The sequence below is a fragment of the Meles meles genome, chromosome X (assembly GCF_922984935.1).
Source record: "Meles meles chromosome X, mMelMel3.1 paternal haplotype, whole genome shotgun sequence".
Classification (NCBI taxonomy): Eukaryota; Metazoa; Chordata; class Mammalia; order Carnivora; family Mustelidae; genus Meles; species Meles meles.
Genome location: NC_060087.1, coordinates 114,611,234 through 114,635,482, shown reverse-complemented (window position 1 = coordinate 114,635,482; position 24,249 = coordinate 114,611,234). Strand labels below are relative to the sequence as shown.

The 24,249-nt window shown below is 47.2% G+C and overlaps 1 protein-coding gene across 1 annotated transcript in view; it reads left to right on the top strand.

Annotated features, from left to right (window-relative positions):
- GPC3 (glypican 3) overlaps positions 1–23,331 on the top strand; it is a 406,178-nt gene extending 382,847 nt beyond the window's left edge. Inside the window, exon 8 of the mRNA XM_045994515.1 lies at positions 22,798–23,331. Within this exon, the coding sequence (XP_045850471.1) occupies positions 22,798–22,967 (170 nt within the window). The 3' untranslated portion in view covers positions 22,968–23,331. The remainder of the gene's footprint in view (positions 1–22,797) is intronic.
- Positions 23,332–24,249: the final 918 nt, after the last annotated feature.

Sequence of the window (24,249 nt, the reverse complement as noted above, 5' to 3'; positions counted from 1 at the left end):
GCAGAGGAACACCTCATCTGTGGAAAAGGTCTGGGTATGCACAGTGGAAATAGGAAGTTGGGTTGAGTGTGAATGAAATCCTCCCTGATGCCTGGACCCTGGGGTCCTGGCTATGGAGGAACCAAATTTAGGGAAACTTTATCAGAGAATGAAGAGCCAAGGAGACTGAACTGCCTCAAAAAGAAAATGCAAGTATTTGAACTTTGTTATTTCAAATATGCCCGATGGTCTAGTTGTTATTTATTATGAATAATGAAGCTGTAAGGAGTGGCAACTTGATTTATATCTGAAAATCTAGGATCTGGCATTTAAAAATACTTCCTGGAAATTTATATAAGAAAACATTTTGTTTTGGGGCACCCGACTGGCCTGGTCGGTAGAGGGTGTGACTCTTGATCTCGGGGTCATGAGTTTGAGCCCCACCTGGGGTGTAGAGATGACTTAAATAAATAAACTTAAAGAAATTTCATATCTTTAGTTTTAACTATGATCTGTAACTGGCTCTTTATTTTCCCATTTGAGCAGAATCTGTAAGATTGTTATTTTTTTTTAAAGATTTATTTATTCCAGAGAAAGAGAGAGAGCAAGCATCAGGGGGGAGGAACAGAGGGACAGGGAGAGAGAAATTCAAGCGGACTCCTCACCGAGCGTGGAGCCCAGCATGAGACTCAGTGTCTCACAACCTCAAGATCACAGCCTGAGTGGAAACCAAGAGTTGGGTGCTCAACCGACTGGGTCTCCCAGGCTGCCCCGCCAGAATGTTTTTAACCTTTTTCATGTTAAGTACAAGCAACTGTGCATATTCAAGCTCAGGCTATCTAGACACAAATCAATCGGACTGACTTTCTAAAAAAGGAAGTTAAATTCAACAAAAACAGCTCTTTTGTCTTCTGTCCATAGCATTAGATGGCCAGCTTGCTTTTTCTCCCTCTAGGGGTTTTAGAATCTTGTACTCCACCTTCATGTATTGGTTCCTGAACAAAGTTTAAATACACCCAAACTCAGCCTTGCATAATTCTCCCCTGCTCCTTTTTAGAGACAGATTTTGTTGTCCCTTTTCTTTCTTCTCGTTCCCAACCCGTTCCCTCTCTTTGGTCCACAAACTGGGACGCATGCAGTATCTCTTCATTCCCTCTACAGTCCTGTGAAGGTGGTGATATTGTGCCCATTTTGCAGATTAGCAAACAAAAGCTCAGATTTAAAGGAGTGTGGCCACATTCGGGTCTGGTCCAATGGAGGTGGGAGAAAGAGGGTTAGAAACCTGGGATACTCAGTCACTCACGCTGCCTTTTCGGGGATCCTGACACCTGCGTGGTGGTGGTTCTGGGGTTCTAAGCCTGTGGAAACAGACTGGTGTCTAATCAAACTGGTCTGCCCGTGAAAATTCCATCTAAGTCCTACTTTACTACATTAATGACACCGCAGGTGGACACTGAGGCACAGGCACGAGTGAATTTATTCTGGATCTTGGGACAATCAAGACTAGAATTCCCTGTCTCTCCCGGCAACTAAACGACACTCTCTACTCTCTTGAATGCTGCTGAGGAAGGTTCTCCGGACTCCCGTGCCTGTTTGATATCCTACAAATATCCCAAGATGCCCCAAAGTTTTTCAGGCACGATTTTCATTCTTTTTGAGTTCTCTGAAAGTCGAAACAGAAAGCCTCTGTGTGGGTGCATGTGTGTATTTTAGAGCTCTGTGCTTTATGTACTGTGGCTTGAAAACCTCCTGGGCTAAGGTCTTACAGACTTCAGTATTTGATGCCACATGAGTCCCGTCATCAGCTATAAACCCTGAATTCCCTAATGGGAAATGCCCTTGCTCTGGAACATTGCCAAAAAGGGTCCAAAGAAGACACTTGAACTTGGCTTCCCCAAATATCTGTGATGACAAATGATCAGGTGTTCAATTAAAACCCCTGAACTGGGGGCGCCTGGGTGGCTCAGTGGATTAAGCCGCTGCCTTTGGCTCGGGTCATGATCTCGGGGTCCTGGGATCGAGCCCCACATCGGGCTCTCTGCTCCGCAGGGGAGCCTGCTTCTTCCTCTCTCTCTGCCTGCCTCTCTGCCTACTTGTGATCTCTCTCTCTGTCAAATAAATAAATAAAAAATCTTTAAAAAAAAAACAAACCCTGAACTGATTTTTAATTCCTATTGAAACGGTTGCAAGGGCTCAGAGTTCCAGCCCTCGTCCACTTTACATGCCTTCCCCTTAATTAACATAAAGAAATTAACGTCTTACAAGCTTCGATATTTGACGCCATATGAGTCCTGAGGATATTTCAAGGGAGAAGAAATGTAAATAGAATGAAATTCTTAAGCAAGATTACTGATATGACAGAACGAAAGAGCTTGGGAGTGTGTGAAAGTAGCGCTCTTTTCTTCCCTTTAATAAGTCCATTACTTGCACTTGGGCATATTTTAAGGTCCTTTTCATGCTGAATCTAGAGTTGAGCATGCTTTGCATTTCAAGCTTTGTCTATGAATCAGTAGAAGCCAAAGTTATTTCTGCTTTAAAATCACAGGAGCCAGGAACTGCTAATCTCTTTTCATTCTGAGTTCCTTACATTATTTTATTGGACAAAGTTTGTGTTGGCTACAAAACAGGCCATTCATAACATCTATGAGAAGGAATTTAGGTAAGAATGGAGAGAGACTGTAGGATGTAGAAAGACTCCCTCTCCTGAGGCCATTAAGAAATTCCAAATTGGCAGAGTTTTGAATAGTGACATGGCATTAGCCTTGCTAATTTCAGTAATTCAAGCTGATAGCCTCTGTTTACCAAGCTACTAGATGAGAAACCTTCCCATAACTCCAGTACCGGGACTGGACCGTGCTTCTCACCCAAGGTGAGTGGATATTTTACAATAGGCGCTGGGGTTAGGGGGGGGAGGTGAAGGGTGATCCTGGCTAGCTCCGTAGGGCCTCTCCCTCAAAAACTCTTTGGAAAGTAGTGTATGTATTTACTTCCTCAGTCAGACCTGTCGGGCACTGTCAAAGTAAATTCTCGTATCTTTCTTTAAACAGGGATAAGGATGTGAGACACAAGATTTGTTAGTTTCTTATCACATGGCACCTGACCTCCTTCACTATCTCTGTCTGGCTTTTAATTGTGTTCCTTTCAATTACCGGGACTGGCAAAGTAACCCATCCAAGTTTGTTTGTGTGTTTTTAAGTGGGAATACAGTCACTCTGCAGTTCATAAAATGTGCAAATAACCTGCCAGATAGTTAATGGCAAAAACCCCAGGGGGAAAAGGAACTCCGTTTTGAAGGAGTCTGCATTGAAAAGACATTCTCCTAAATCGCTTTTGACTAACCAGCATCTCACGTCGTGCTGGAAAAAACGTATAGAGGGAAATCTTCAGAGCCTCGCAAGCTGGGAAAGTAGAAAGATCGCCGAGGGGTTGAAAGGGTTTAGGGTTTCATTTGAACACCAGCTGCACCCTACCGTGCTCAGCTACACGGAACACCAGCCAGGCGGGCGTGGCTGCGGTCGTCCCGGGGCCGCGCTGGGAACCCCAACCCGCACATAAGGGGGCATGGCCGACGACCCACTCCTTCTGCCTTGGAGGCCCCCAGGTGACTGACTTGGATTTCCCGTCAGTCACCGACTGGAATCCCTCCCTGAACACTTTGGGTCACCAGACAATAAAGATGAGAGACAGAGCATGGGAGCATGGACGTAAAAAGGGAGCTGGGGGGCCGTGTGAAGGCACGAGAGGTTTACTTGGGTTCCTGAGCAGCGTTTCTTCTGAGAAAGGTCTAGCAGTCATGGTTTTCCCAAACAACACAAATACCGTGCTTGTGGAGCCCGCAATGGTTTATAAGTCACATCATACCTCTTAATGCACTGGAGAAGCAGTGGTAACAGTGTTCTCCGCTTACAGGCCCAGCAGTAAAGGACTGTGGATCCCGCTTCCCCCGATTCCCCTGCTCACAGCCCTCAACACCCTCCCCTCGTGCTCCAGGTCGCTCCTGCACTTGGTTCACGCCTCTCTTGGGGCACTCCTCGCTCCTCCGGTTCCAACCTGGATACCAGTATTTTCTGTTTTTTGTTTTTTTGGTACAACCATCTCATCCTCCCAATAGCACAGAGAGCTCATCGAGGGCAGACTTGGGGCCTTCTCCTGTCTCCGCTGGCCTGCCTGGGGCCTGGGACATCAATAAACAATCCTAGCCGTCGCCTCCGTGTTTTATTAATGCATGACATTGACCCCACCAGACTTAACCCAGACCCTCCCATTCCCCACTCCCGAGGCAGCCAGCTCTGCTTCCAGGCCTTACTTGTGAGAACCCAGTTAAACCGAACCGCCATGGAAGGACTCAGGTTGTGGTCACAAAGACGAGGACCCAGAATCGGATCCATTTCAATGCTCTTTTCCCCCATCACATACACAAAGCTACCCTGGAAATGGCAAGGTTCCAAGAGGTCTCGGGGAAGGAAGCTATAGAGAAAAGAGAACAAAGGGAGGTGAATGGGGGAGGCAGAGGGAGACTGACCGGTGACGAACGCTGCTGGAGTCTGTGGTCCAGGCCCCTCACCCTCTGAGGGCTGCTTGTCCACCTGTCCGCCTGTCCATCTACCTGCCCACCCGCCTGGCAGCTGGGGCGTGAGAAAGATGAAACCAACAAAAATCAGGTTGAAAAGGAGGCCTCCTAAACTTGGACTTAGGCTTAATGCAAGGAGAAAGATTTGAGAATTAACTTACCTTGTTGTTAGTCAAAAGGGGGCTTTGGATCTCTCCCCGGGGTGACCTACACTGTAATCTGTCTCTATGGCCCTCTGTGAATACTTCTTCCATTTGGGAGGAAATCATAGTGACGGGAGAAGCTCAATTTACATCCTCTAATCTCTCAGCAGAGAAATGAAGCAGACAACAGAATTTCTGCAGGAACACGGGGAGACCTGATTGGGACAAATCAATTGAAGAAAACAAGCTCTATTTAAGGAGAATGCATCTTTAATGGTGCTAATCCCTTTAGCAAATTGCTTTCTCTGGGGACATTGCATACCTAATTACAGCTTGCTCATTTTGATTTTCCCTTTCCGTTGTTGCTTTGCTGCTTACGTGGTTGTGGGCTTGCCGGCTGAGCATGAACTGATTGCGGCATTAAAAATTCTCCGCCAACTGGATCTTGGGACCGAAATGTCACTACTTTTGGAAGTGAATCACATGTCACTGCTGAAGTTTTAGAATATAAGTGAGGTTCAGTGGGGTGGAGTCCGGAGCCAATGACCAAGAAAGAATTCTTGAGATATCTTTGGTGCAAAATGGTGGTTTATTAAAGCACGGGGACAGGACCCTTGGGCAGAAGAAGTTGTTGCTGCTACTGCTCCCCTGGGGTCGTGAGGACTGGTCCATTAGGTACTTCCAAGTTGGGAGGGGTTCAGGGACATTGGAAGTCTCTAAGGAATTTTGGAAGCAAGGTTTCCAGCACCTTGAGCGGGCTAGCTGTTGTTGGGAAAAGGTCATTTATTACCCTCGAATAAAACCTTAGTCATGAGACCCTTCAGATATATATCAGTGGGCCATATGCTTGGGGATGATTGCCAGCATGTATCTTGGAGGGTTGAGAGATAAAGGAATTTTCCAAAGGAATGTTTATATGTTAAAGTAGACTTACAGGATGCTGGTTTGGGGGGAGCGGTCAGGCTTGGATCGCCTTTTGCCCTTAGCAAACTATCAACATTAAGGCAGTTGAGTCCCTAGAGGAATGTCACTCTGCCTGTTTCAAGGACTTGTCAGCGGGCTCTAGGTAGTAAGGAAATTTAAAAACTTTTCTTCTGCCTCTGTTTCCCACATCAGCAACAGATAATTATCTTTTCTGTAGCAGTTCATCAAAAGACCTGTTTTCTTTGGATTGCCTTCTCTGAGATGTTTTCTCAACATCCACCTAAAATCGGGAAAACAAAATGAAAAGCAACAGGAAGATGCGTACAACCAAGGACGGTAGGGAAGCGTGTGTCTGAGGACGCGCGCCACAACCCAGTTTCTGTAGTTCAGGGTAATAACTGGTTTTCGTGATGAACGGACTCCATTGGCAACGTGCATTCATCCTTGGCTCACTGGACTTCTAGCTTGTCTTTATGGCCCTCGTGACCAGCCAGATTTGTCATAGCTTGGAAAGGCATTTTGTTTTAAACGAATCAGGTCTTTTTTTTTTAAATAGCTGTTGCATTCAGGTGATCACATTCTAAGATGATTTTTTCCCCAGAGATTTCCTGATACCATCCTATATCTCAATAGCCTCCACGTTATCTTTTTTTTTTTAGATTTTATTTATTTATTTGACAGAGATCACAAGTAGGCATAGAGGCAGGCAGAGGGAAGGAAACAGGCTCCCCGTGGAGCAAAGAGCCCGACATGGGGCTCGATCCCAGGACCCCGGGATCATGAACAGAGCCACCCAAGCACCCCTCCACGTTATCTTTTTAAGAAAAATTCATTCATCTCCTTTCTCTCAAATCTTCTCCAGCCAGTCTTTCACACCTTCTGTCGTACTGCCCTGCAAGCTCGCTCCCATGTAGTCTCCATGCCTACATGCCAGCTTTCTCCTAGGAATAGACCTTCTGGAAATATACCATGTATCCAAGTGTGTGTCAGAGGATGCCCACTGCAGCATTGTTTGGACCGGAAAGGAGTGAAGCGCAAATAGAATGCCTCTCAGTGGGGAAAGAGCTAATGGTGATAATTCATACTACGGAATTTCTTGCAGTGATTGAAAGAATGGGACCATTCTATGTGTATTAATATACAAAGATTTCGAGAGATTGGAGCATATGCATATGCATAGAAAGTACCAGTATTTCTTTATTTACCAGTCACTGCCCCTGGGGAGTTGTTGGCGGGGAGGTGGAAAGGGTGGAGGGCTTTCTTTGTTGCTCTATAGACTCAGGTGTTGTTTGAACCTTTAGCTTCAAGAATGCATTCATGTGTTGAGTAGTTTAAAAATTAACAAAATAAAAGGACCCTATTAACTGTGCAAGAGGATGGTTTGCATGGGGACAAAACACAAAGGCTGCCGTGCAGGTGAGAGATAACGCAAGCTTAATCTAAGCAGTCCCAATGGCAATGGAAAGGGAGAGAATTCACAAAGTCGTGAGGATGTAGAACTTATCAGGTGCATCATTAATTAGACCTGGAGGGTGAAAAAGTAGGAGGAATTAGGGAGCCCCGCGAGTTTTGGGCTTAGGCAACTGGATGGCGGGTAAGAGGAAATCACCAAACCAGGAGGGGAAGGGGGGCATGAGTGGGGTGGGGAGGACAGGAGTTGGGCACTTGAGAGACTAGAAATGCCACATAATTGGTGGCTTGTTGGGTCTGAGTTGCTGGAGAGCCGTCTAGGTAGAAATGGCCTGGGCACAGTTAGCTCTCCAGAGAGATGTCCGAGAAAGAGAGAGATTTGGGAATCCTCCTCAGTGATACCTAAAGCCAGGGGCACGGAAGAGAACATTCGGGAAGACGCATAAAGCAAGAAGAGCAAAGAGCCAAGGAAGAGATGAGAGAGAACACCCATCTTTAAGAAAAACAGCTTCAGGGATTCTCAGAGGAATTTGAGAATGGTCTGGAGAGGCAGAGGACAGCCTGCAGGGAGGGGAATCTGAAACTAAGGGGAGGCCAAGCTTCAAAATAGAGAGTGGCCTGCAGTATTGGACGCTGGAAGAGAGCTCAAAGGAAAAAGACTCCATCGAAGGTTCAGCTATAACCTGGCATGAGAGATCTTATTGGGTATTGGGCTGATGAAAATGCTCAGAAATGGAATTAGGATGTCGGTTGCACACCTTGCTAAATTCACTGAAAATCATTGAACTGTTCGCTGGAAATGAATTTGAAATGGATGAATGGTATGGTATTTAAACCGTACCTCAATAAAGTTGTTGAAAAAGTTAAAAAAAAAGAGAGAGAGAACACAACAAAACAGTGCATGGGAACTTAGTGGGGAGCAGCCCGCAACTCCAAGGGAGAACTTTCCAGTCTACTCTCCTCTTCCTAACTGGCTGGGAAAGCTCCCATGAGACAAAATGACAGGAGTCACAAGAGACTACTAATGCCACATCCTGATTCTCTGCCACCCTCTCACAGTTCCAGAAACTACCTTGCATTTGATTTGCTTTTCACTGGGCAATGAATATTACCACCCTAGTCCCTGTTTCCCTTTGGATAATTGGAGAGGAGCTACTGTGTTTATTTCCATTATTTTTTTAGCATCTGTTTGCAGAAGTTTAGGGTGCCAGGCTCTAAGGCCCCAGTTTCCACCTTTTGTTGTTGTTGATTGCATTTTGATGTGTTTAAACATGGCGTCTTTATTGGCCACGTAAGGCCTGTTCACTCTGACATGCCATCATTCATTTTCTTTTCTTTTTTAATCTTGGTTTTACTTCCAGTATAGTTCATGTCCAGGGTAATATGAGCTTCGGGTGTCCCACAGAGTGATTCCACGCTTCCACACTCTCCCAGTGCTCATGACAAGTGCCCTCCTTAATCCCCATTCCTCTTTTCACCCATTGTTCATCTTCGGATGCCTCTATAATGCCTGGTTCTTCTCAGATGCTTTCCTGCTTTCCTCCCTCATTCCACTTGGCCAACAGCAGGATGCGTTTGTCTTGGCTGACCGGCACATTTGGTGTATCCTGTAGGTAGGTAAAGACATTACCCCAAATTCCGGTCCCTTTCTCAGTTATAAAGAACCGGGTCCCACCCTTGACTCTACTTCATTAAAATACTCATTTCTTGCTCGGTGCATCTTCTTTATATTTTGGCTTAATATCTTCCTGCTTCTTACTCTACTCCTGCTTAGTGATCTGGCTGCCACCCTTTGTAGGAGAATTTTCCCTTTTCCTTTTTACATCTTTATAGCTGTGGGTTTGGACCACTTGGCATCTTTTTACCTTTTCTGGCCTCCCTGTGGACTTGCCTTCTTTGTTCTAAGGCCCACAGAGCTATTTGTATGAAGATTATCCAGCTTTCTGTCCTCAGTTGCCTTCGCCCAGGGTCCTTCCAACTTATGTCCTGATCATGTTCCCAAAATGAATTTTCTCCATCTGATTCCTCTTCATTTCTTCCTGTGGATTCTGAGTGATCCCATCCTATGGCAGCTTTGAGCAAGATGTCTACCACTTGCAAATGACCGCTAACTGTTCAAGAGTGGTAGGGAAAAGATTCAGTAGACACAGTTCCTGAGTTCAGCGCTCCATCTCTGCCTAGGCAGTGTCCTTTACTGACCACCCCATCCCATTCTGTACATTCTGTATTGCCTGATAAATATTCACATCATTTCGGACACTGATGTGGTTCTCTCTCCCCATTTTAGGCAGGTCAAGAGTTACTCCCTTAAAATGATGTCTTGGTTGATCAGCTCCTTGGCAAACTTAAAGCCCTCCTCTCTAAGCCAGTCGTGGTCTCCAAAAGACACCATCCCTTTCACTGAGAGAGGTTCCAAAGCCGCCCCTTGGATTCCTCTGCAGACGGTATCTGTGTCAAAGGGAGGAATTCAAAGGTCACTTGAACCCAGTCCCTTCCCCCTTTATCCCTGCCGTAAGACCTCCAAAGAGCGGAATGAAATCTTAGAATCTCAGGGTTGGATGATCATCAGATACTATTTACCTCACCATCATTCTATGTTTGAACCCCCTTACTAATATTGCTACCAAATGGCTGTCCACACATTCTGGGACCACTTCCAGAGATAGAGCTCACTGTTTCGGGGCTGGCTATGCAATTTTCAGATTGCACAAATTATTAGAATGTTCTTTATTTAAGTCCAAGGCATTTTCCCCTTAAGAAAAAGACAAAGCCATGAAATAGTGACTACACTGGCATGGTGGGCGCTGGCCAGCTCAGTCGGTGAAGTGTGCCACTCTTGATCCTGGGGTTGTGAGTTCAAGCCCCACACTGGGTATAGAGATGACTTAAAATAAAAATAAAACAGCATGGGTATGGAGTGTGAAGAAGGGAAATTACAGAGCGGGTGTGGGCGGGTGCAGGGGAGGAGGGAGGGTGGATCAGGCAGGACCAGGGAAATGGCATGGAGTGGTAAACAGTATAAGAATAAGGAAGAGAATACTAGAAACACTTTTAAAGTAAACAGAACCCTGGTGAGAGGTTTCAGTTCAAGGTGGGAAGGAACAGAAAAGCATCTTTAAGATTCAAAATCCACCAGAAGATTCCAGCCTTGCCCCTTGCCTGAGGGTATGGGAAACATCACAGTGGAGACAGCAGAGAATACTTAGTGGAGCACGGACTAGACAGAAGAGGAGAGAATAACTGGACACAGGAAATGAGTTTAAGGAGCAATGGGAAGAGAAAAAGGAGTGAATAGAGAAGTGGAAAGAGGGGGAAACGAAAACACAGAACTTTTAGGTTAAGGCAGTGTGTTTATTCCCCAGGCCAGCATGTAACTGTATTTTCCTGGCAGCCATCCCATAGAGCTCTGCGAAGGGTGAGGGTCCCAGCCTGCGTGGGTTCAGGGACGCAAGGCTCATGACTTTGTCCTATCACGGCCAAGCAAAGGACTTCACGAACGAAGCTCTACTTTGATGTCACACAGCTGGGCACTGAAATTCTAATCGCCAGCAGTCCCCAGGGCTTAGGAATCAGTGGCGAGGAAAAGGGCAGGGTGTGGTCAGGGCGGGTAGATGGCAGTGCAAAGGCAGAGGTCAAAGGTACGGGAACCCGATCGCGAAGTTTCCAAGTAAGAAATAAATGGAACCTGCTCCCCAGAAAACCTGTTTCCTGCCCAGTATGGCCCGCGGAATGCCGGCTTGTGTCAGCTGCTTACATAGCAAGGCATCAAATTCCAGGCAGCAAAAGGGAATAAGAAAGTAATCTTTGTAGATCTCATGCACCCCGAGTGCAGGGAACTGACACTGGGGGTAAGAAGTGGCTGTTGTCAGCAGGACATCGGAATCTAGAGGTCAGGGTCGGAGCCCTGCCATTTGCTGCCTGGGCCACCCCTCCCCACCACCGCCCTGCCTTTGTCTTGTCTTCATCATAGCTCCACAGGACTCTTTTCCCCTTGGAAAATCATCAGGTCGGGAGGAGAGACCCTTTGGGAAGGGTATCTGCTAAGGGAGTGGCCCTGCCCCTGCCTATACTCTCAGGAGAATGAGAGTCAGTCAGTCAATCAACAAACATGTCTGTAAGTGTCCGTGCTTGCCAGGTTCTGTGTGGCAGCCACCGGGATGAATAAGACTTATTTCTTACTTTGGTGGGGCTCACAGTCTAGCTGAGGACAGGAATGTAGAAATACTAAGTCTCCTATGAGACAGACTGAGACATGCTATACGAGAAGTACAATCCAGCTAAGAGCCAGAGACGGAAGGGATTTTTTTGGCAGGGGCAAGATGGGAAGGCTTCCTGGAAGAGGTATCATATAAGACCACCCCAGACTGAGGGAACAGTATGGCGAAAGACATGGGAACTTCCAAGAACTTGCCTTTTACAGCAAACAATGAATGGGATGGTATGACTCTGGTATATGGTGCCTGGAGAAATATATGGGCAGTGGAAACTAGAAAGCAAGAGAGCATGAGGAGCCGCTGGTGAAAGCCATTCTAAGGACATAGGACTTGATCTCACATCCAGTAGGGAGCCATCAAAGGATTTTGGGGAAGAGGCAGATGTGATTCAACCTGTGATTTAGGAAGAGGCGTTGTCTTGTTCCTGCTGTCACAGTCTAGAACAGTCCTGCTTCCCGAACAGCGGTGGGTCATTGGAGAGGAGTGGGTATCTTCTTCTGCGGGGAAGCTGAGGACTACGGGGCCGGGGAGGGGTTGGGAGGTGAGAGGGGCTGAAGGAAAGCGAGAACTTGTTGGGATCGCCTGGGTGAATGTGAGAACGGGGGTGTACTGGCAATCCCGACCCAAAGATGGGAAAGTAGGAAGACGGAGCCAGCCTGATGATGTGTTCTTCCAAGTAAATTGAGGCGAAAGTACCTCAATTCCCCAAATCCCACCTATGATGATGGAGGCGTTTCACCATTGGAGAGTTTTTGAGGAAGAAATTCAGATGGAACAACTTAAGGAGGCTTTTCTTCCTCTTTCATTTATGAGGACACCTGCCTACTGTCGATTTCGGGCCTGCAGTGTTTCCACAGCTGGGCTGAGTGTTTTTTAGGGACTCGAGCCATTTGGACCCATTCGCTATTATACTTATAATTTTCTCTGCTATTGGGCATTGCCAGGACATTGCAAACATGTTGATTCTTGGGTGTATTTTTTGGTAAGATCCACCATGGCTTATTAAAAATGGAAGATTACCGGGGCGCCTGGGTGGCTCAGTGGTTTAAGTCTCTGCCTTCGGCTCAGGTCATGGTCTCAGGGTCCCGGGACCGAGCCCCGCATCAGGCTCTCTGCTCAGTGGGGAGCCTGTTTCTCCCTCTCTCTCTGCCTGCCTCTCTGCCTACTTGTGATCTCTCTCTCTGTCAAATAAATAAATAAAATATTTTTTTAAAAAAATGGAAGATTACCACACTCTGGGTCTTCCCGTCCAAGGGGATCTAAAACCTTTGCCCCACATGCTCTCACGGTGCATTTCATTGAGGATCTTGGAGGCTGGGCTCCGAGGGACCATTAAGGCCCTCCCTCACTCTCCTGACATCTCACCAGCAATTGGATTTGACTACAATGAGTGACATGTTGTGTTTTCCTTCTATATCCTCAAAGCCCAGTGATGCATATCTCTATAGTGGCGTCATGCCTGAAATTTATATCGTACACAGAGCTCCGTGAATCTAAACCATTAAGTTTTTGTTAAAGAAATGAAGACAGAGTGTATCCGTTCACTGATGTTTTTTAAATATGGTTTCAGCTTAGCATCATCTGGGTGAGCCCCAGAAAAACACGGACGTTTCCCAAGCTTGTATAAAAATTTCTCTTAAAATAGCCTCTGATTAAAATCCTTGACCTAAACTGCCCTCTTTCCACCATTCCCAACTGAGAAGTCACATCTGCAATTCTGGGCTAGTGTCTAAGTATCCATCCATTTTATTTTATTTATTTTAAGATTTTATTTATTTATTTGACAGAGAGAGATCACAAGTAGGCAGAGAGGCAGGCAGAGAGAGAGGAGGAAGCAGGCTCCCCACTGAGCAGAGAGCCCAATGTGGGGCTTGATCCCAGAACCCTGGGACTATGACCTGAGCCGAAGGCAGAGGCTTTAACCCACTGAGCCATCCAGGCGCCCCAGTATCCATCCATTTTAATTCTTTTAGACAACTTGACTTTCAAAGCGCTGAAGGAGTGCCATGTGGGGGTGGATGCTTTGGTCTGGGGTACGTTCACACAGCTCTCTGCAACGTAAAATACTGGAGTATCTTTTTTAGGAACTGGGATTTGCCCCAGAGGACATTATTGTTTGGTTTCTATAGGTTTTTTCTTTTTAATCACGGTAAAATGTATATAACATAAAACCTGCCATTTAAACCACTAAGTGTACAATTTGGGGACATCAATTACATCTCAGAATGTTACCCAACCACTACCACTCTTTCCAAAAGTTACCGGTTCTGCACATTTCGTATAATGGAGTCATATGCCATGCAGTATTTTGTGACTGGTTTCTTTCACTGAACATCACGTTTGTTTGTTTGTTTGTTTGTTTGTTTGTTTTTAAAATTTTATTTATTTATTTGAGAGAGAGAGAGAAATCAGAAGCAGGGAGGAAAGGTGGAGGGAGAAACAGATTCCCCACTGAGCAGAGAGCCCAATGCAGGGCTCGATCCCAGGAGCCCGGGATCATGATCCGAGCTGAAGGCAGACACTTAACCGACTGAGCCACCTGGGTGCCCCCGAGCCTCATGTTCTCAAGTTTTACACATGCTGTGGCATGTGTCAGTCCTGTGTTCCTTTCTATGGCCGAATGGTACTCCATTGTACAGCTGTACCACATTCTGTTTGTCCATTCTTACACTGATGAACACTTGGGTTGCTTCCACCGTTTGGCCATGGTGAGTAATTGGCTATGGACATTGGTACACAAGTCTCTGAGAGTCTAGTTGAGGTTGTCAGTGTATCAAGGATCACAAGAATTCAGCATATCCAAAGGCTGTCTTGAGTCCACACTCTGGAAGCACCTTCTAACGAGGTGTGGTTGTACAGACTAGTGACGTAACGTGACGCAGTCTCTGGGGCACAGTCAGGGTGACAGTGCTTTGTTTCACTCATTCAAGTTTCTCCAAAGGCTGATCGGGACTCCATGAACCCATATGAGCTCCCGCTCTCTGCTCAACTCCAGACGGTCTGTTCTGTCACCCAGCAGCCCTACTGAACTTCTCAAGAGTCTCCTGTAACGATCTAGTTGACACTTTCAGTAGCAGCTTCTTGGTTCCTTACATTGCTCTACCTCTCCATAAACGTTGGACCACGTGAGCCCTCCCCTCTTGACAATGTTCTCTTCCCTCGCCTTCTCTAAGCCTGTTCTCGAATCTTCTCCCCTGGGGCTTGGGGCACAGTGTCTCCGTCCCATGGGGTGAAGTCATTTCTCCTATGGGAAGTGAAGGCTGTGGTGAGGTGTGATTCCCGTGGAGCCACCAGGCAGCCCTGGGTGAGAAGGATCTGCAGACATGAGAGGAGGAGTCAGGACACTCCTGGGGAAGGTGGCGATAATTCTGGGGCCTGTGGAGGAGGGCCAGCACCCACACCACCCACTCCCGCCGTCAGGGTTTCTAGGACACAGTTGTTCTGTTTCTGGGAATATGGCTTGACTCATGATGTATCTAAATAAGTATAGTAGTGGCCCACATTATAATAAGATTCTATAGTAAAATGGTTTAATTTCTAAAGGGATTAGGTGATATTTTTGCTTGTTCCTTTCTTAATGGCTAAATGCAATAGTGAAGCATTAGTCGTAGTCAGATCCCCAGAAACCATTTTGTATTCATTTTCTTTTCTTTTTTTCTTAAGATTTATTTATGTCAGAGGGAGAGAGAGACAGACAGACAGCGCAAACAGGGGAGCGGGGAGGGGCAGAGGGAGAGGGAGAAGCAGACTCGCCGCTGAGCAGGGAGCCCCAGGCGGGGCTTAACCCCACGACCCCAAGCTCATGACCAGAGCTGAAGTCAGACATTTAACCTACGGAGTCACCCAAGCACCCCACCATTTTGTATCTATAAACTGAGCGATTGGAACACCACGTAAGGGCAGTTACTGTGCTGGTCTTCCCTCTCAGCAAGGCAGTTGTCATAGAAAAGCCTACCTGAAGTCATTCATGAGGAACACGTGAGTCACGGTTTCCAGCGTTGAGTAGCATACAAAGCACAGATGACCCAAGGGTGCTTCCAGTGCTTTTAAGATTTTAAGACCTTCCTCCCCAAGGACCCTGGACATCAGTGAGGAGTGAGAGTGAGCACCTGTTTCTCAGAATCTGGACCAGAACCCGATGGTCCTCGTAAATGTGAGATATCGTACGGTGTATATACCATGAGTTCGCCAAGAGTGCATTTGTCCTCCATCACACAGCCTTGCATGTTTTAGTATAAGATGTGGGGGGGCTCTCCCCTCTTTGTCTTTAGGAAAAAGCACACCATGGCTTTAGGCAGCCCCAGCCTGCTGCGGTGTACCCCGCTGACACACACGGCCCGGCCTGGGTGACAGACACCTGTAGGAGGAGAGGCCATGTCTATTCCCCCCTGGGGAAACCCACCATGATTGCTCTACAGCCCAGAGGGTGTTTTGTAGGCTGGAACCGGCTGTAGGCAATGAAGCGGGCATCTCATTGCCTGGCCTTCTTCCGGAAGAGGCTGGCGGGTTCTTCCCCGAATCTACAGTCTGCAAAATTGGCAGCTCCCCTTGTTTGTCAAGAAGGCACGTTGTTGGAGCACCTGGGTGGCTCAGTCATTAAGTGTCTGCCTTCGGCTCAGGTCATGATCCCCGGGTCCTGGGATCGAGCCCCACTTCGGGCTCCCTGCTCAGTGGGAAGCCTGCTTCTCCCTCTCCCCCTCCCCATTTGTGTTCCCTTTCACATTGTGTCCCTCTGTGAAATAAATAAACAAAATATTTTTTAAAAAAAAGAAAGCAAGAAAAAGAAGGCACATTGTGCAATGGGTCCATTAGACCGATTAAAACTCAGAGAGCCTCCCCACCCCGGCAGCCAGCCTCCCCTCATCTGATTGATGAAGAAGAAAATCTAGACTCCCGGAGACCCCAGGGTCATTAGCAAAGTCACCCTCTTCTGCTTTCAAGTCCAAGGAGTCATTTCACACCTGAAAGTTCACAGAGGAGCAGGGATTGACCGGGCAGGCGGACGGTGGTGTGGACACGGCCGGCTCGGAAACCGCCATCTGTATGGGACTCCGAAGTGAATGGCAGCGCCTGAGGGCGGCAGAGTGAGCCTCCGAGATCAAAGCACATGATTCCTCCGGAGGCTTCCCCGCTTTTGGCCCCTGGGGCCTACCAAGTCATGCACTGAAGGTTTCACACATCCTTGTCCTGGGAGCTAACTGTGCCCAGAAGCGGGCAACACAGGGCAAGCTGTGTTGCTCTGTTGCTGTATTAGGGGCCGACTGAAGCCAGCCACCGGCGCAGGCTTAGCAGGAAGAAACCCCCATGCTTGGCTCTGCAGCAGCCTTCTCTTCCCTGGTACCCTGATACCAGCTCTCCTTGCAGGCTCGCCTGCGAGGTCTGCCTGCCGCTGTGGGCGAGGCCCCCATGGCCGTGCCCCGCTGTCCTTGATGCCCCGGCTGTCAGCGGACAAGCATGTGCATCCCGTTACGTGCCCAAGACCCAGTGGCTTTGGAAGGCCCACGGGCTCTTCTTGCTGGCTGCCTGTGCCTGCTGGCTTGATGCGTGCTGGGTCCAGTAACTTCTCCCCAAAGCTCTGCTTGCGTGGGCCTTGGTGCAAGTTTTTCTGCCAAGGTTTAAAGAAAAGCCAAACAGTCCAGGGCACATTTATTGATTGCCAGTGTCTTTTATCCGAGCCTAGTGCAGCGCAAGAAGAAAGAGGGTTCAAGAATTTGGTAGCTGAGGAACAGCCCAAGGGAAGCAACTCATTGCCCCTACCTGCTTCGGGAGTTTCTGCTGGGGACCGTCCCTGCGCTACTGTGAGCGAAGGGAAGATTGCAGCCTGCCACAGACCACGTCCCTCCCTGGGCCCTGAGAGCCTGGGAATCAGAGAGAACTCACACTAGAAGTATATGTAGTCCCTGATGGGGGCAGATGGGACGACTGGCAGCCAGAGTAGAGGGAAATGACTTGCCCAGGGTGAACTAGTCAGACAGTGGCTGATCCAGGCCTGGAGTCCAGGGTTCCAGACTCTCCGGATGGGACAGCCTGCCCTGGGAATTCTACTAAGGTTGGAGGGTTCCCCACAGAGTGCTTTGCCCAGCTCAGAAAAACTTTTCTTTTTTTAAAATTTTTATGAAGATTTTATTTATTTGAGAGAGAGTGAGAGTTAGAAAGAATGAGAACACACACAAAGGGAGAGGGAGAAGCAGACTCCCTACTGAGCAGGGAGCCAGACACAGGGCACCATCCCAGGACCCTGGTATCATGACCTGAGCTGAAGGCAGACGCTTCACCGACAGAGTCTCTCAGGTGCCCCTCAAAAAATCTTTTCAACACAAAGTGCAGACCTTGATGACTGATTATTATTTTATTTATTTTTATTTATTTATTTATTTGACAGAGAGAGAGACAGATCACAAGTAGGCAGACAGAGAGAGAAAGAAGCAGGCTCCCCGAGGAGCAAAGAGCCAGATGTGGGGCTCGATCCCAGGACCCTGGGATCATGACCTGAGCTGAAGGCAGAGGCTTTAACCCACTGAGCCACCCAGGCGCCCCTGATTATTATTTTAAAGGGATTATCTAGGAGCACCTGGCTGACTCCATCTGTGGAGTATGCAACTCCTGATCTCGGTGCTGTGAGTTCAAGCCCCCCATCAGGTATAGAGTTTACTTAAAAATGCATATATTTTTTAAAATAGCCTTTTTTGCCTCTGCGTCTCTGTGAGAGCAAGACGGGTCACCAGCAGCTGTGCTGGACCCCGCCCTGGGGAAATTCGGCCAGGGTTCTTGTTTTTTTTTTTAAAACAGTTGTTTTAAAGATTTATTTATTTATTTATTTGACACAGAGAGAGAGAGAGAGAGAGATCACAAGTAGGCAGAGAGGCAGGCAGAGAGAGAGAGAGAAAGGGAAAGCAGGCTCCCCGCCGAGCAGAGAGCCCAATGCGGGGCTCGATCCCAGGACCCTGAGGTCATGACCTGAGCTGAAGGCAGAGGCTTAACCCGCTGAGCCACCCAGCGCCCCAGGGTTCTTGTTCTTGCCATGTCTCCTTGAACGGTACCATCCGATCCAGAAGTATGGCCTCCTTTTGTGCCGTCACTGTGTCCGTCAGTACGTCCATCAGTGTGTCCATCGGCACGCTAAGGAAATGGGCTTCGTGAAGTTGGATTACGTGACCCTCTTCGATACCGATCCTTCCAAGATACCTGCCTTAACTGCAGCTATCCAGGTGCCTACCTTAATGCCAACTCATTGCACGTAAGATAAAAATATTTCAGTGATGAGTGTCCCAATGTGAATAAACAAATAAATATAAAGAGAGTATCTGATGTGCAGCACTAAGGAAGGCAAAATGAGAGTCAGGGCTGAGCGTGTAATGAGTATAGATTGTTGGGTCTACCCTCTGGGTATAGGCAAACTGATTACAAATAGAAACCGATTTTCAGATTTTGTGTGAAAATCTCCTTGCTGGCCCTAAAAGCTCTCACTGACAATCAGCTGTAAGGTAGAAACAATTTATGTGCCTTTTACAGTATGTACATAATGCAGCAAAGATATGTTCTGGAATATCACTGATAAACATAAAAATATGAATGGCTTAAAAGAGAATGGTTTAAGATGATTCCCATAATAGATCTGGTTTGTAGCAAAGTGAGAAAGTTTTGATTTGGTGTAGATTTAGCTCCTTTGTAGGTTTTTTTTTTTTAAATTCGTATTTGCTACTGGCTGATCCCCAGATACTGTTTCCACAGGCTTGTTTTTTTCCAAGACAAGATGTCTGACAAGTCTCTCCCACCTAGGGCTGTCCTCCAAACTGTTAACAACGATCTTTCTAAAAAACACCAATCAGCAGATTTCGTACTTAAAAACCTTCAATGGATCCCTGTCGCCCACAGAGTAAAGTCTTGGCATTCCCAATCTACCATCATTTAGCCCTTACTTGTCCTTCCTGCCTTACCTCTTATCACCCACCATGCAACACACACACACACACACACACACACACACCACACACCAGCATACACCCAATGCTCCCCCCATCATAGAGGCTACTTTCTTTTACTGACCAGGCCCTGCCTCTACTCTCTGATATTAATGGTTTTGCCCAAGCTCAACCCTCAGCTCATTGGGCTCCTCCATGGTCCCACTTTCATGGTGTTGACTGTATCCCAGTTGTTCTGAGAAGTTTTCCCAGATCCTTCTAGTTGGAATTTATCTCTCCCCACGGTGTTTTCCTTGTGCCTTTGTCTGAGCCCTTACTACCTTCTGCCAAGTATCTAGCTGGTTTGTCTATCGGTCCATTCTCCTTGTCAGAATGTGGGGTTCCTGAAGGCAGGCCCTGAGTCTTTCTCCAGCCTTCCGGCTCCACACTTGGGACACTGTAGGCTACCATTAAGTTTGTTGAATTAAACTAGATCATATTTCCCTTGTCCAGGAATATATCCACATTTATTTTTGACCCAAACCCTATTTCCTCTGTCTGTCATAATGCTTCATTGTCATGCTAGGCTGTCCCCTTCGTCTCGAAGCTCCATGATGGTGGCCCACTGCTGATTTCTTCAGGGAAATGGAAGGGACGTAATTTTCCTTCTCAGTCCCCAAACCCAGAGCTCTTTTCAGGATTGCACAAAGATGAATAAGGCTACTCAGTCAAGTTTGCGATCACTTTTATGTGGAAACACTGGCTTTTCTCACGCTCTTGAGTTCTCTTTGGCAATATATGTTTTACTAATCGAGGCGACTTTTTTTTTTTTTCAAGAAAAGAATCCATTACTACTTAATCCTTACAGTTTATTTGATATACAAAATTGTTCAAAAGACGGTATAGCTTCATGTGAGGTTCTGAGTCTGACCCACATTCAATCAGTCCCTCTGTCACTTACCAGCTGTGTAAATATGGGCCAAAAAAGGAACCTGAGCAGGAGCTTCCTCATCAGTAAAATGGGAATTATAATGCCTACCTCACAACATTGCTGAGAAGGTTAAATGAAATGAGATAAATAGCACAGTGCCCGGCCCATGATGAGGACTCAGTACCTGGTCGCCATTTTTCTTTTTCTGGTCATCATTTATTTATTTATTTAACTCCAAAACATAGGGTCCAAGAGACAGAAATAGAAAATAAGGTCTTTGGTGGCAAAGAAGATTCGAAACTTCTGGGCTTAGCATCTGCTAGGTTTACCGTAACTGCTCTAGGATGTGAAGCTGTCCAATGTTCGTGGATTATTTGAGGAGCAAGATAAATAGCACAAGGGCTGAGTGGTCACGTGAATAGATGTTGTTTCATCTTGACGTTGGACAAGGGGCATATTCAGAAAAGGAATCTGAAAGCAAGGCTAAGAGTTCGCTCATTCAGGTCAACCCTAAAAATACTCCGCATTGAAGTTGAGAAGTCGCCTTGCGACTCAAGGCTGGGCTTTCAACAGCTAGAGCCATATGTGTTCTCAACTTGGGTGAAACCTGATCGTGACCTGAGCCTGTGCTGACCTTGGCCTTCGCTTGTGCACTGTGCGCAGTTCACCTTTCTGAGAGAGCGGTCTGACTTCCAAATAGAGCGCGGCTCTTTGGTCTCTTCTTTTTCTTTTCTTCGTGTGTATTTATTTTGTGGGGAGAGGGAATCCAGATTAGAGTCAGCCAAGTCACTTTTCCCTGAGTAAGAGGGTTCTCTGGAAAAATCTGATTTGAATTCTTCTTGGCACTCCGGGAGAACAACTTTCCCAGCTTTAGAGAAGCAAAATGTAGTCAGATTCATATATACTAAAAGGTAGGACACGGTTTCTTTGTACAGCAATGAAAACTAGAGTTAACCACAAAATAGAAACATAATTTGTACTAAATATTACAAAAGAGGGAAAACTTTAATACCCATCAGCTACAGGGATGCCTGGGTGGCTCAGTGGGTTAAAGCCTCTCCCTTCAGCTCAGGTTATGATCCCGGGGTCCTGGGATCAGGCCCTGCATCGGGCTCTCTGCTCAGCGGGGAGCTTGCTTCCCACTCCCCCTCTGCCTGCCTCTCTGCCTACTTGTGATCTCTGTCAAATAAATAAAATCTTTTTAAAAAGTACCCATCAGCTACAAAGGCAAGGCATATGGACTGTCATGCATTAAGAAATGTAGTTAGTAAACTAAGAGAAAAAGTTGATCTGTATAGGAATCAAACACGTGCAATTAAAGAAACCTTGATATATTATCTTAGGCTGACCGTAAAATCTTGTTCCAGTTGAGGCCGGAAATTTCTTTCCCTCATCATTGCTGGGGGCCGCCAAAACTACAGTAGCCCTTTTTGGACCTTGCAGCCTGCTCTAACCATTGCCAGCCTCCCAACAGCCCTGGTCCCAGGCCCTGCTCTGTGTGCATCCTGGGCCAGCTGAGTCCTCACACTTTCTTCCTGTGACTTACTGAGTGTTTCATCCCTTGTAAGAGGAGCCCTTCCTTCCCCTTCCTTCCTTCCCTCTGTAGCATCCCAGTCATTCCTCTGGGCCTGTTGCTCTGTATCTCAGTGTCCCCGAGGGATCCTTCCGGCTCCGCTGGCAACGGGACAGTTGGCTGGTGAGGGCACTCACATCACACCCCCTTCCCAAGCTATTGAAATAGAAACACTGGCAACTGAGTCTAGAAAAGCCAAGGAAGTCGATCTGAGTTCTAAATCTGGACAAACAAAGCTGAAGGAAGCAGACCTCTGGGCCGGGGCTGGCCATCTTGGATTTCCTGACAAACCACCTTCTAGTCAGATGTGCCTTCTGAGAGACGTTTGCCTTAGGCCAGCACCAACATCCAAATTTCTTTTCAGAATCTTGAACATATTTCATAAACGGAAGGTGGTCAAAGAAGGAAAGCCCTTACCCATTGGCCTCTCCGTGGTCTTTGCTTGGTATCAGTTTAAATCCGATGCATTAGGTCAGTTTTGCTGTGTGTGTGTGTGTGTGTGTGTGTGTGTGTGTGTGTGTACATGTGTGTGTTGAAGGGGGGTACGAGAAGACAACATAAATCAAAAAAAATATTTGGGAAAAGTGAAACCACTTTCGATGGCAAACTACACTATCCTCGATTCTAACTCAAGCGAGGTTTCAAGGAGAAAATCTGGGGGGCCCAGGGCCCAGGAGAGGCACACTAGGAGTCTACACTATCCGCCCTCCCCCCGCCACATCCCCACTGACACAGACACACAAAGGCACACACACAGTGCATCCATCCAACGCCTTATGTTTCCATACCAGTGAGATTTGGTGAAAGTGACCTTCAGGCACAGCCTTGCCTGGGAGGAGACTGCGGGGAACTCCTGACCTGCACGCCGGGGAGTGGGTAGGCAGAGCCGAAGGACAAAGGGGAGCAGCCAGCCTCTTACCATTGGTGCCTCCTTGGGCAGGAGCCCCTCTGGCCATCTCCTTCCTCTAGCGGACACCCCACACACCCAGCCCTAGCTCCTTCTCAGCCGGAGCCCTTCCTTTCCAGGAAAAAGCCTTTCCTTTCCATGAAAGCTGGGGCACCCCAGCAGTCCAGACCACTTAAGCTATGAGTAGCGGACCCCCGAGGCCATGGGGTATCCCGAATTTCAATTGCTTCTTTTCTTTTGGACAGAACTGGCTTATGATCTGGATGTGGACGAGGCGCCTGGAAGCAAGCAGCACGTGAATCAGAAGGACAACGAGATAGCAGCCTCTCACAACCTGGGGAACGGCCACTCCCCGCTGAAGGTTCTCACCACCTTGGCCATCTACGTGGTGGGCTTCTTTCTGCTGGTGCACTGACTTCCCAGTGCACGGTGCCCATTCTGCCTGGCAGCACCCGTGTTGCCCGGCGGCACCCCATGGCCTTCCTCTGTAAAGGGAGCCACCTTATTTTTTTCTATTTTTTTATCTTGCATACCTCCAGCCATCAAGTAGAAGACCAGCTGTGTGTTGTGTTTTCGAAAATCAGTGGTGTCTTTGAGGGAGGTAAATTTTAGTGGTAGCATAGATCGTCTTTTTGCAAATAAAAAAACTCAAGTTGTGCCAAATTATTTTCCTATGTTTGGTTGCTAGACCATGGTAACCATGTCTCCCTTTCTCTTTCTCTCTTTCCCTTTGCATGGATTTCTTTGGAAAAAAAAATAAATAAATGTTCAAATAAAAATGCATTGGGTCTTTTTTTGTAAGCCCTTGTGTATGGTGACCATGCAGTGTTTTCCCTCCTCTTGTCTAGCTTTCTGTTCAGTATGAGAAAAATCCCATCGGGCATCGATAAGTTCTTTCAATCCTACTTCCCGGCCCGCCTGTCAGTGGAGGGTCAGTTCTCACCGGAGCCCCAGTCAACACCCCCCCCCAACACACTCCTAATGCCTAATCTTCACGTGGAAATCTTGAGTTAGAGTGTTCTTACCAATGAACAGAAGGTATCTCGAAAAGTTCCGTTGCCTACTCTTTATTGGGCTGAAAATACTTCCCCCAAAGAGAAACCCTCCATGTGGCTTGTCGTCTGTCACCCTTCTCCAAGGACAAGGCCATGGCAGGACCAGCAGTCACCCTGGGTCAGATTGCAAAGGTGGGCATCGGGAAAGCCATGATTTAGAGGAGGCAACCGCATCCACTCTTAGCTACAGGTGGGTTTCTTCGACACGTGAATCCTCAACAACGAGGTTTTGTGTACTGTCGCCCATTTGGTGCTGTACCAGATGCTGGAAGCAGGAGAAAACCAAGATTTGATCGCCATTCTCCTGGAGTGGACACTCTGGCACCAACACGCCACACCAGCTCTTTGCCGATTGGAGGCTGGTGTTCCCACAGAAATCAGGTTTATACACCCAACATTACAAACCATCATGGTACTGATGTTGATCTCTGGACATGCTGCTGCCAAAGAACCTGAGGAATAACCAACTTGCCACCGTTACAATGGCTAGCATATGGTTCGTTTGCCAGGTCAGGTCAACAGAAACGTGTTTGGGGGTTTGTTGTTGTTGTTGTTTTCCAACAGAAATGTTATTGATTCTTTCCAATGAGCAGGAACTCAACTCCTACCTGAGGACAAGGATGGGAGAAGCTGAAAGAGTAT